The 13,581-nt window shown below is 36.0% G+C and overlaps 1 protein-coding gene across 1 annotated transcript; it reads right to left on the minus strand.

Annotated features, from left to right (window-relative positions):
• Positions 1–4,371: 4,371 nt before the first annotated feature.
• On the minus strand, positions 4,372–5,232 carry LOC110267262 (uncharacterized). The gene is made up of 3 exons (XM_088498415.1): positions 5,143–5,232; positions 4,728–4,931; positions 4,372–4,512 (listed from the first exon to the last, which is right to left on the minus strand). Exons 1-3 carry the CDS (start codon positions 5,230–5,232, stop codon positions 4,372–4,374), a joined length of 435 nt encoding a protein of 144 aa, XP_088354541.1.
• Between the last annotated feature and the right edge of the window lie 8,349 nt (positions 5,233–13,581).

A 13,581-nucleotide genomic window follows, 5' to 3' on the forward strand; every position in this document is an offset into this window, starting at 1 on the left:
AATTATGGAAGCATGTATCGAAGGGTAGTTCGAATCAGATAAATTCGAATTATGCATGAGTATGTTCGAAGTTGGCTAATTCGAATTATCAAGCCCCCTACGTATATAAATAATTATAAAATTTAAGCTTTAGAATTTAGTTTTTAGTATTTAAAATTAGTGAAATATTTGCCAAAAATATTAAAAAAAATACTATATAATATAAAAAAATATATTACAAAAAGTATAAAAAAAAGATTATAAATATCAGTTGAACGTGAATTCTATAGAATAAATCTAATTCATGCAATTATTTTAATACACCAACAATTATATCTATATGGAGACAATGCTAAATCGAATTCAATTAGTTCGATAATACGAGTATATGAAAAAAAATTGTATTTTATAAATTTTAAAAATTTTTATTATGTGATAGGTTAGTAACGAGTACATTACAAATTTTTATAGTACTCATCGTAACAATGTTTAATTTAATAATTGTTATTAAAATTTTAGTTGTACTCATTGCAAAATAAATAATTACAATATATAAATATAAAATAACTTGACCGATTTAAAAATAGGACAATCTAATAATATTGAAAGCCATTTAATTTTAAAACATAATTTAAAAAATAAATCCTTCACATACTTACATAATTATGAATTTAAAATATGATAAATACTTCCCAAAAATCTATTCTAATGCTTGACTTCTAAACACCAAATTATTTATTTAAATAGTTTAATTTTTATCTAACCTGATATAATAAAGTATGTTTAAACCTTATTATTATTATTATTATTATTATTATTATTATTATTATTATTATTATTATTATTATTATTATTGTAAATAATTTTATAAAATGTAAAAATTTTTTAGAAGATTTTATGAGTACTATAAAAATTTGTAAGTCAATTTATGTAAATCGATTCAAGATACTTTTTATAATACTCATGGTATCTTTTAAGGAAATTTTATAAAAAAATTATTGTAATTATTTATTTTGTAACGAAGTACAACTAAAATTGTTATAACAATTATTAAATTAAACATTTTTACGATGAGTACTATAAAATTTGTAATGTATTCGTTACTAACCTATCATATAATAAAAATTTTTAAACTTTATAAAATGTCATTTTTTTTTCATAAACTCGTATTATCGAACTAATTGAATTTGATTTAGTATTGGCTCCAAATAGATATAATTGTTGGTGTATTAAAATAATTGCATGGATTAGATTTATGTCATGGAATTCACGTGGGTGGCTTGATAATTCGAAGCAGCCAACTTCGAACATACTCATGCATAATTCGAATCTATCTGATTCGAACTACCCTTCGCTACATGCTTCCATAATTCGAATCCCTCTCATTCGAACTACCATAAGTTACATCCATGCATAATCCGAATCACTCTGATTCGAACTACACTACGACTGCAGGCATGTATAATTCGAATTGGTTTAATTCGAATTACTAACAACCCAACTAAATCAAACTGGTCTAATTCGAATTACTATTGATTTTTCTAATTCAAATTTGACTCATTCGAATTACATAAGATGGTGGTTTTAAGAGATCCAGGTAACGTTTTTTATTTTGGTAGAATAGTGTAATTTACTCCTCCTTTTGGTTTGTTTTTGTGATTTGTCCTAAACTACTGAAAAGTATAAGACACATCCATACCTAGACAACTCCGAAGAAGACACGACGATATTAGGCACGACCCTTGGAAGACACATTCGCGATTACATGAAAACACGAAAGACACATTCGCATAAGACACCTCCAACAGAAGACATATCCATCTATAGACACATCCATATCTAGACCCCTCCGAAGAAGACACGACAAAAATATAAACGCCCCTCGGAAGACACATCCATAGTTAATCAAAACTCAAAAGACACTTCGGCAAAAGACACTTCCACCAGAAGACACATCCGTGAAAAGACACACCTGCGAACAATACACGACTAAGATAGCCACCTCCAACAGAAGACACATCCATGGTTAAACAAAACTCGAAAGACACTTCGGAAAAAGACACTTCCATCAGAAGACACATTTGTGAAAAGACACACCTGTGAACAATACAGGACTAAGATAGATACCTGCAACTGAAGACACATATATATCAAGACACTTCCATCAGCAAACAGTTTTGTTTTCAGGCACCTGCGAACAATACATTACTAACAATACATAACTAACTTAAGTAGAGATTTCCAAAGATAAGACAGTCAAACCTCAACATGATTAACCACTAGAAACAAAAAAATTTCAAAGTGTAGCAGGTGTTGAGTCTATGCACAAAATTATCCCAAACCAAGGTGCAAAAGACAAGATTCACATCCACATTGCATGTATTCTCGTTGAAATAACCAACAAAGTTCAATAAGGTTCAAAAAACAACTATTCGCTAACAGCATAAGAATCCAAAACAAATTGTCTCTTTCTGTAATACAAGAAAAATATATAGTCCCAACAAAATATAGCTCAGAATGTGAGGATATCCTTGCCCTAGGTAAACAAGAATGTAATATGCAACCTTTTTTCTTCCCATGTTTATCTTCTTTTGATCGTCTTTTTCTTCAGCATTCTTGCAGCTTGTCGAAGCATGCTTTTTGTGCTAGGTGCTGTGAACGGTGTCCTAACCTCCTTATGTTTGTTCCTTGGTTAGTTGCAATGCACAGGAGGTCAAGCACGGCTGTCAAGGGCATTCAAAGCATCTCTAATGACTGAATTTTTGTGACATAGGATGATGTCAAGCATTATTTCCAACCTATATAACTTGATAGTCACATGCATGTGAAAATCAGTTAAATGACTGCATCTAGGTATAGACAGTGACGTGTTAAAAAAATCAGTTAGTTAGAGCTAGAATTTGGAAGCTCACATAATCCCAGTCATTCATACTCCCGCCTTTGGTCCAGTACTCCATGAATTTTATTACGCACACCCCACAATCAAAACTATGTGAATGAAAATAACGGACTGTATTAGGATAACCGAAATGTATTTAAATAAAACTTAACAATTAATACATTTGAAGATTTTGCGGGGGACTCACCCATTTGGTTATATTGGAATAGTGGCATATGTGCAAGGCAGCCCTTGTTGAGTGGGCTTATAAGTGGGGATGGCCACCTGTGCTATGTCTTCAATGAGCCTCACCTAAACCACATTCAAAACACTTAAACAGAATATAATAACAAGAATTAAATAGAGACTAAGAGTGATGAGATGTTGTGGTACCGGATATGCATCTAGCTTGCTCCGTGCTGTATCATGTGGTTTATTGTGTAAATTATCTAGTACAAACAGTCTTATTCCAGATACATCAAATGCATACACCCACCAGTGATGGGTTATACATACAGAGAAAAACTATTGCAACAATATACAATTGTAATTAGGCATATTACGTGCACTTATAAAGAAAAATACATAGCCATTGTTCGGGTGCAACGTGATAGTAACTTATCATATGACAAATAGACTTACCCGTTTTCTCTTTGAAGTTGTTACCTTGTCAAAATACCTTGTATCAGCACCAAAGTGTTCACCCAATCCCACATACACCAGATTTGACCCGTCCTAAAATTGCATCATATTCTTTGGGACCAACAGCATTTCCTGTCCAAAGATGAATATGCAGTTGTTCATAAGTTTCAATGTACATAAATGATTCATATAAAAGTATCCTTACCAGAATCCCCGTACACACACAGTAGAAGTCATGCATGAATCTTCTTAACCCTGAGTAATTGAATGCATAACACATCTAGTGCACGACCTGTTTAACCAGATTGTAAAGAATAAATGTCGCCAAAATATGATATCAAAACAAATTGGATTAACAAGATTTTGGATTGCATACATTGTTATTGAGCCAAGCACGTGGTCTCAGCGTGCATAAGTCCTCCCTTGCCAGCACTAGGTGTGGTCTACCCTCATACGACGCCACTGTTTACTGGATATCAAGAGATGTGTCCACACCCTACCCTCTGATTCTTTGTTCATCCCACTCAATGAGTTTCTGTCCCCGAAGTAACGGATGAATGGGTCGAGGGGGGATAGTGCGGGTGTTTTAAAGATCTGCGTCATCCCAAGTGAGAATGATGGGCACTGTGGACTAGGTGTGCGGTAGGAAGAACCTTTTGGAATAATTGTTTGGATTCGATTGACGCTAATGGTCTCAATGGGTAACGTCATTCGATATCTACCCATAGCTTTTCACTAGAATATCCCTCAATTCCTGAATACTCAACCAATGCTGTTGTCAGAGCTTTTGGTTCAAGATCATCCGTCTTGGTTGGTTGCTTTGTTGTTTCTGGCAGGTTGGTTGTGATGATTTTCAATTCTGTCCTCTGATGCTATGGTGTTTTTCTTTGGTGCATTTTGATGCGGAGTCTCTTGCCAATGGGCTGGTCATCATCGTCATCTTTGTCGAATGTAATTGAATGAGCATTTTTTATTACTGAGGTGCTACTAATTCCCGCCTTCATGTCGGATCCCTGAAACCGAAACATGAAACTAGTGGTACACAAAAACCTCAAAGTGAATTCACATCACACAATGAACGCAAGATAAACTAATACAGAATATCATATAGCTTTTATCGAAACATGGCATCAACAGTAACTTGTTTAAACATAAGTTAAACCCGTGCTCGTGTTCTAACTTGGAAACATGCAACATACAAATTCTTAAAACGTAACATTTTACTCACTTTTGGGTTCTCTATTTTGTCTATCTCGCTAGTCGTTCCGGTCTCCCCTTCTGTCATACAAGATTGAGGTGTCCTTGTCCAATCATGTTTTCGATGCAGTCTCTTTGCAATGGGCTCGTCGTCATCGTCATCACCTTCCGATGCAATTGCATGTGCATCCGTGTCCATCGGTCCGTTTCTAAAACCCTCTCTGCGATCAGATCCCTGAATTTACAACACCAAACTATTCATTCCCAACAAGCACATAGTGCCTTCAATTCACACTAACAACACAACTTAAATGTATACAACGTCTCTTTAAGGAATAATAAGCATGGTATTAGCAGCAAAAGGTAAAAAATAAGCTGTAATGTTCTCTTGATTTATGTTTAAGACATGTAAAAAAAAGATTTATTAAATGGTAATCTTAACTCACTTTTCTGCACCCCTCAGGTCTTATTGTGTGGTTCGCGTCTTCTCTTTCAAGACCTGTGCCCATTGTATCCTCTCTTGTGGCACCTTCCATGACCCCACTATCGTTCCCGCTGGGTTCGCTGCAATCTTGTTTTGGGTCATCAACTGGTCAGAAGACACATACAGCTAAAGACACATCCAGCAATAACACACCAAAATATGGTTATAACAAAAGACACACTCATTACCGGCAAATCAGAGTAATTAATAATTCAATGCACAACCATAAATGCCAGGTCTTCAAAAGGGCACGTGCAGTTAATTACATGAGAAAACGAGCTTCGAATTATAAATACCTCAGGTTGAACAGTTGCTGCCATAGCGCTAAAGCTCCTCGGCAGTCCATGCAGAAAGCCACAACTCAGGCTCTTGATAATTCTCGAGTTTACCATGCTTTAGCTTCTGGAAGTACAACACTTGGAGATATTACATACACAACTTAATTTTTGGGATGCAAGGGTTAGTCAGATTACAATGCATTTTGAATTCAAAAGGTTACCAGCAAGGCAAACATGCAGCCCTCACAAGACTTATTATTTTTACGTTGGTACTTCCTAATTCCCTGTTCTAACGATTTGAAAATATGCAACAGCCAACGGTATCTTCCGGAATTAGATACATCAAGTATTGTATCGATGTGTCACGGTGAGATAACATGTTGCACAGTTGGACACAGAAACATCTTCAGCACAAGCAAGATGAAATGCCTTCTGAACTCCATCCTGTCATCTTTAGTATCCATAGCACACTAGTTGACAAAATGCCTCAGCTTTATAGTTTTCAACTGGTGAAATCTTCTTTTATTAAGACATGGGCAGCATTCCCGCCGTCGAATGGTGGGAAGTCATCAACTGCAACATGGATGTGTATAAAATAGTGTAAAATGATCAGCGGAATAGGAAGAATAAAGGAAAAACCACGGAGATCGAAACCATTTTAACTAATTGAATGCTGCGTAACAGATAAAGGTATACTCACCATCGGGCGGAATTCCAAAAACACACTGGAATAGCTCGGGCCCAATGCGGATGATTCCATGATCTACACTGAGGGTGCTCGTTTCAGTGTCGTAGGTCTTGGCCAACATCACCATTATTCCTTGTTTAACATGCCACTTTGGGACTAGCTTCAGGAAACCAAAACGCATTGCTTCTATCTCATCTAGCTTTGCTTGGGCCTGGTTTGTTTCCAGATCTTTGAACAAATCTGCGATGTAGCATGGTGAGAACCTTGTCTCTAATAATTTCTGTCAACATAAAACAAGTCCTTCAGAAACAAACAAAATGCTAAATTAGAATGAAACACAAGTTTCTGAATGATGTAAACCGGCTTTCCCATGTCTTGAAGTTGATTTCTTGCAACAGTCTAAAAATTATGTCCAGGGTTGAAGTTGTCTTTTCTTCTCCAAACTCAACTAAGTCAGCGGTACAAGAACATGATGAAATAAAGTTAAGTACTAGATAATTAAACAAAATACAATTCAGCCCCAAAGAAAACTGTGTTTTAGCTTTTTATTTTCTAGATTAACTAGATCTCAAGTACAACGATAAGAAGACATAAAGTAATTCAAAAACCACCTATATTAATCAAAGAATTACTGTAACGCTAAAGGCACAAGTAATATGCGTGCACATCAATATTACCAGAATTAGAATTACAATCATAGAAATTATGTTATTAGAGTTCAAATGAAGGAGAACTACAATACAATACTTCACTAGATAATAGCAATTGTACTACAATGCACACATAATAAAAGAAAAATTATATCTTGAGGATGAAATCGCAAGCGTTAATTGAAAAACAAGCAAATGTGTTTTTAAAGCAAATTTTTTGACTAATTATTCAGTGAATTATTATTTGATGCATGAAGCATTTATTAATCAGAAGGTTACTTTTATACTTTCTTTTTACTTCTAAAGAGCAAGACAATAATTAAAAGCTTATAAACTAAATTGATTAACATGTCAACTTGCTCAAAAAGCAAAAAGATTTAGTACTACTTACTACTGTTGTGTGTGTCATAATAAAATTTAGCACAAGACACAATAACCTATGCAAATTGTTCCTACTTTAAACCTGTATTTATTATATCTAGATCTAGTTTATTGATAAAAAATTATAAACAATTGTTGAAAGTAAATTGAACAAATAAGTAACTGAGATATGCATACAATTCAAGTTAAGTTGTAATTTTAAAAAGAGATGTGAAGACACATCTGAGGTAAAGTTTTCTAAATTAACGTGATGAGGCTCACAATAGCATGTTAATGCATGAAAGATAACACATACATAGCTAGATATAGAAGAAAAAAATGTAACATATCAAAAGGAATCGTCATAAGGCTCATCATCACTGTTTTAATTTGTTATTTTTTCATGAGTAGTGAATAATTTAACAGAGATAGGCTCCACAAATTAAACTATTGATGGGGTTGGGAGACATATATACTAAATTAAATATATTACTAAATTATTCAAAAGAATATTAAAACCAAAACATGGGGAAAAGCAACAAAAAGGTTGAGAATGGCAACAATATTGTATAGGAGGGGGACCACAACTATATTTCAGATTCCATAACACAATCAAAATGCATAGAAAAAAAAACCATATCAACATAAGAGCTCTTAAGTAATTGATAACAACATAAAATCATGATAACAGTATTTTTGTCAAATAATTGATAACAGTATAAGAAACCATCTTAGTGCAGGGAACCATGTCAACAAAAAAACTCTTAATTCACCATTTCTAATTTTTTAAATAAAACATGCAACAGACTCAACACCATATTGAATCAATCTCAACCCCAATGTAATGTTCACAAATAATTGATAACAGTATAAGAAACCATCTTAGTACAGGGAACCATGTCAACAAAAAAAACTCTTAATTCACCATTTCTAATTTTCTAAATAAAACATGCAACAGACTCAGCACCATATTGAATCAATCTCAACCCCAATGTAATGCTCACAAATGAAACCAGTACCAGCAATTAGTGAAAACTTTGAAGACCCACTTACCTCTTACTGTTGCACCGGTGCCAGAGGGAAGACACGCTGTGAGGCGGGCTCGGACGTGAGACAGGGGGAGGTGCTGGGTGGGGGATGCATTGGCCAAACAGTTGTGGCATTGTTAGTGACTCCACGAGGCCGGAAGAGTTCAGCTGTGGCGTGTGTTGAGGCGGAGCTAGGATGCGGCGTCGGGTTAAAGGATAGACAACTCAATGCGTCTTCAAATCACTTTTGACGGTGACATGCAGCAGCGACGGCGACACTTGGGCGAATGTGAGAACGTACTCGTGAGTGGCGCTGTCTGGTGTTCCGGCGGCGTTGACTTCCGTTGACGGCGGCGACCGGCGAAGACGGTAAGGCGGATGGCTATGCGGCGCTGAAAGTGGAGATGGATTTGGGAGAGTGTTTCAACAGTAAGAACATATGAGTAAAGGGTAAATTAGAGTTAGAGTAGTAAACTAGTGACATTAGGATTAACCTAGGTTAATTTGGGATGTGGCTTTTTTATTTAAGTGGACTTTGGGATCGAACCCAATAAAAATTGGCAGAAATTGGTAGGTTCCCTAGTGATAACGTAGCAGGATTGTTTTTAGAATACACATCCTCAATATATAAAAATTACTTTTTTTTTTCTATTCTCAAAATTACTCTTCTTCATAAATTTTATATGGTATCAAGAGTCATCGATTCATGATGGATAAAATTATAGACGATCTCCCTTCTAAAAACTCAGCTTTCGTTCTTGCCAACTCTGGCACCACCACCACCCCACCAACCAAACCATTTATTGTTCCCTTTTCTGAAAAACTCGCCAAAACTAACTTCTTCACATGGCAGCACTTAGCAACATTGACAATTTGTGGACAACAACTTCAGGATCATTTGAAAAAAGAGAAGTTCTTTCAAGATTTGCATCTTCAGCAGATGAAACAACAAATACAGAATCAAAGCCCTACAAAAAATGGCGAGTAAATAATTACAATGTCACTTCCTGGCTTTTTGCATCCATGGACTCCTCATTCAAGCATCGAGTTCTTGGTTGTCAATTTGTCCATGATACCTGGAGTCGTGTTCATACATACTTTGCTTCACAGACCAAAGCTCGAATTCGCCAACTCCAGATGCAGATCAAAATAGTGAAAAAGCAAGGATCCACATCTGAGTCTTTACTTCAAATCAAGAAGATTGCTAACTCTTTAGCAGCTGTAGGTTCACCACTATCATTCATCACATTTGTTACTGCCAAAGAACCCCCATATTCTATCCAGATCCTGAAGCATTACTGATGGCTCACGAAGACATTATCGAACACTTTCACAAGCCAAAATTAAATATGGTTCAAGTTAATTTTACACAAACCACATCATCAAGTTCAAGAAGCCTAGAATCTTCTACTTATAGAAGAGGAACTCATGGCTCTTAAGATCTTTTTAGCTATGGTAGGTCAGCCTCTAACAATTCTGGAAGAGGTACTTTCGGAAGAAGAGGTCGATGAGGAAGAGGAACTAGAGGAGGACGAGGATCTTGGTCCGATTTCACAAGACTACAGTGCCAAATTTGTGAAAAATTAGGGCATGTGACTTGTTACTGCTATTTCAGATTTGATCAAGGTTTTCAGCATGCTCAACAACATACAAACTCTCCCACCACGCACACTGCTCTTCCCCCACCACCATTTTCCATAACCCAAAAGCCCTTATACTATACCTATTTCTGTTGCTGATTCTTCGTGGTATGTTGATAGTGGAGCCACACATCATTGCACATTAGACTTATCCAATTTTCACCACTCTGAAGACTATCATGGAAATGAACAAGTTTACATAGGTAATGGTACAGGTATGGATATTAAATATATTGGGTATTCTAGTTTGAATCATATTCCTATTTATAAAAAATATAAACTCTATGACTTATTACATGTGCCTTCAATTGCTAACAATCTCATCAGTGTTTCTAGGTTTGCTAAAGATAATAATGTATATTTTTTTGGCATGATTTGTATTGGTTAAATCGCATGCTACTAAGGAGGTTCTTCTTCGAGGCAATGTTCCCTTCGAGGATCCAACCCTGTTTAGAAGCATTGTTGGAGGCCTCAAATATGCTACTATAACAAGACTTTGACATTGCTTTTTCAGTGAATAAAATAAGCCAATTTATGGCTAAACCTTATCAAGATCACTGGTGTGCAGTCAAGAGAATTTTAAAATATCTTGCTAGCATTAGTGATCAAGCTTTGCATTTTTATAAGTCAATTGATTTGAGAATTACTGCTTTTTCAGATTCTGGTTGGGCTTCGGACCTTGATAATAGGAGGTCTACAACAGGTTATTACATCTATTATGGTCATAATCTGGTTTTATAGAAATGTACCAAACAAGCTTCAATCAATAGAAAGTTCTATAGAAACTGAGTTTAGAGCACTAACAGCAACTTTTGCAGAATTAACTTGGATTTAGAATTTACCTTTTAAAATGCAACAGACTTGTCTCACCTCACCAAGTATTTTTTGCAACAATATATCAGCAGTATTGCTTGCATACAATTCTATTCTACATCAGCAAACAAAGCACTTTGACCTGGACTTATATTTTGTTAGAGAAATTGTAATGAAGGGTCTAATTTCAGTCATTCATATACCATCTAATGAACAAGTAGCTAATGTTCTTACTAAACCGTTATTCATTATCCTGTTTGATAAGTTTAAGAACAAACTCAATTTGCACAATAAACCACTCTGAATTTGTGGGGGAATATAGAAGGTATATTAATCAATTACTTTTAGTTAATAAATATCTCTAAATAAGTTTCTGTTCATAATTAATAGTTTGATACTTTTCTTGGTTATCTTGGAGAGTGCTATGTCTATAATAAGTAGCTTTCCTTTTTTTTTTTTCTGTAATACATATTCAAAATAAATAAAAATTGCTTTATTTTTTTTCTATGCTCAGAATTACTCTTCATAAATCCTATATATGCATATTAGAAGGCAAAATTTTTTCAATTTATTATGAGTTTTTTTTTTTATCAAAAGTTAAAACCACACAAATTATGGGTTTATCCTATTTTTAATGGCTTTAAGTTGAATATTGCAAGCAAAAAATAAAATGAAATATTATACTGCACACTAACATAAGTTAAACGTTAAAATGATCCTAAAAGATTACATTGTGACAATTTGTTTTTTCATCAAACATTTCAAATTTCTCTAAGTTAATTATTATTCCATAACTCAAGTGATAACGTATCACACAACCAGTAGGAGGCAAAAGTCCTGGTTTTTTCATTTTTGTCAAATATGTATTATAGACACTGGCGAGATACAACCAGCCCAAACTATTCAACTAGATGGTGATTAAAACTGGGCCTTTCTTTTGGGCCCATCATTTGTTACTTGCTGTTGGCCCAAAACCCATAGTGTTGAAACAGACTGCTTACCTCTGGTTCAGACAATCAAGGCAAAAATGCCTATAGCGGAAGCAGATGCAATCATCCGAGACATTCTCCAATTGCTGGATGAGACTCCAGATGTGGGAGCTACCTGGACTCCAAGGAATGGCAACAAATTAGCTCACCAACTGGCAGCGATGGCAGCGGGGAATGAACTACGGAGACAGTGGACAACGAATCCACCTACTCAAGTTAGGAATACAATCAGAACAGAAGCAAGTTTCGCATCAATTCAGCATAATCAAGGTATACAGAATCAAGTCAACAAGGTTTTCGACTCAACCAGCATTAGGGACTTCATATGGAAAAAGGGTTACCTGGGAGGGTGGAAACGGAAACTCGAGACAAGCAAGCAGCTGAAGACGAGGAGCAACATCGACCCACAGCAAAGCACCAACCTACCAACGATAACCACAAGGACGCCATCAATAGAGCAGACATGGACCGAGGTGGGGGCGCAGCCGATCTTACAGAGTCGCAGAACGCGTTATGGCAGAGAAGTGGTAGCGATCATCAAGTCACAGAATCGCCAGGGGCTTCAGGGCAGCTCCAATTGCAGCCCAAGGAAAGCGGAATGGCGTGCGGAATGGCATATAGCGGGAGGAAAGGGGTTGCAGGTCAGGAAGGTGCATCCTCGGTGAGGCGCAGCAATGGCCTAATTCAGAAGGAAATCCTCCAGATTAGGGATGACAATGGCATCCAGAAAGGTGGCGCTTGGAATCAGGAACATGCATCAAACCTCAGGTGAGCTGAAGGAAGCAGCAATAGTAGTGGCAGAACTCAGCGTGAAGGAGACGAAGAGCAAAGCTAAGGTTCCAGTAGGGTCGGGTTTCATCTGGGTCGGGTGCGGTGTAAGAACCGTAACTAATCAATCGGTTAATTAAGTGATTAATTATCCAAATTAGATTCCAAAAAGTTAGAGTGAGAATTTGAGGATTTAAAGGTGATTTTTGGACTCAGTGGGTTTTTTTGAGTCAGAAAATGTGTTTTCTGCGAAAAACCGTAAAAAACTACGAACCGGCAGTTGAACCGGTTGAACCGGTTCAAGTCAACCCAATACCGCACGAGAAAAAGTGAAAACCATCAAAAACCTTAGAAAAACATTAGAAATGGAAAACCGGACGTTAATTTTAAAAATTTGGCCCGAAGTTGGGCCAAGCCCAACATATAAAAGGGTTCATAAGTGAACCCATTTCAGCATAACACACATAAACACAACACCACACCAGCTGAGAAGAAGAAGGAGAGAACCTCCATTTTCACTATTCATTTCAATCTTCCGAAGCTCATATATTGAGCTAGAGAGTTCCGATCGTCGCACCGTTTGTGGCTACGCGTTTCTCGTGAAGAGCTCTATAAAACCCGTACAGAAAATTGGAGAGGTAACCACGAAATCTTTTCTATTCTTCTCTCCAAAATTTCAGTTCTTAGGGTTTGTGATTAAGTAAGTTTTTGTGATTTTGGATGTTTAGGTTTGCTCTAATCCTTGCTTAGCCTTGGATTTTTGCTATTAAATCTGTTGAAAAAGGTAAGAGCCATTAAACCCTCGTGAATTTATATTTAATTGGAACCCTAGGTTGATTTGAGGTGATTTATATGCATATAGTTTGATTATTGTGGCTTTGGGAGCTATTGGAAATTTATTTGTGCTTATTGGAGTGGAATTGAAAGCTTGGATTGTGGTTGGGAGCTTGTTTGTGCTAAATTGGAGTTTTGGTACATATAGGGAATCGGCCAAGGTATGGTTTCGGTTTTCTCTATGTAGTATATAATATTCATAGACACTTAACCTAGTGACCTATAGGATATGTTGAATTTTTATGGTTGTTGATGATAGTTGGTTGAAGTTATGCTAAATTGATGTTGTTTTGTTGGGAAATAACGATGTTGAGTTATGATGTTTGATGATTTGAATGATTGTATGTGGTTGG

Source organism: Arachis ipaensis, chromosome B9 (genome assembly GCF_059453495.1).
Source record: "Arachis ipaensis isolate K30076 ecotype BB chromosome B9, ASM5945349v1, whole genome shotgun sequence".
Lineage (NCBI taxonomy): Eukaryota > Viridiplantae > Streptophyta > Magnoliopsida > Fabales > Fabaceae > Arachis > Arachis ipaensis.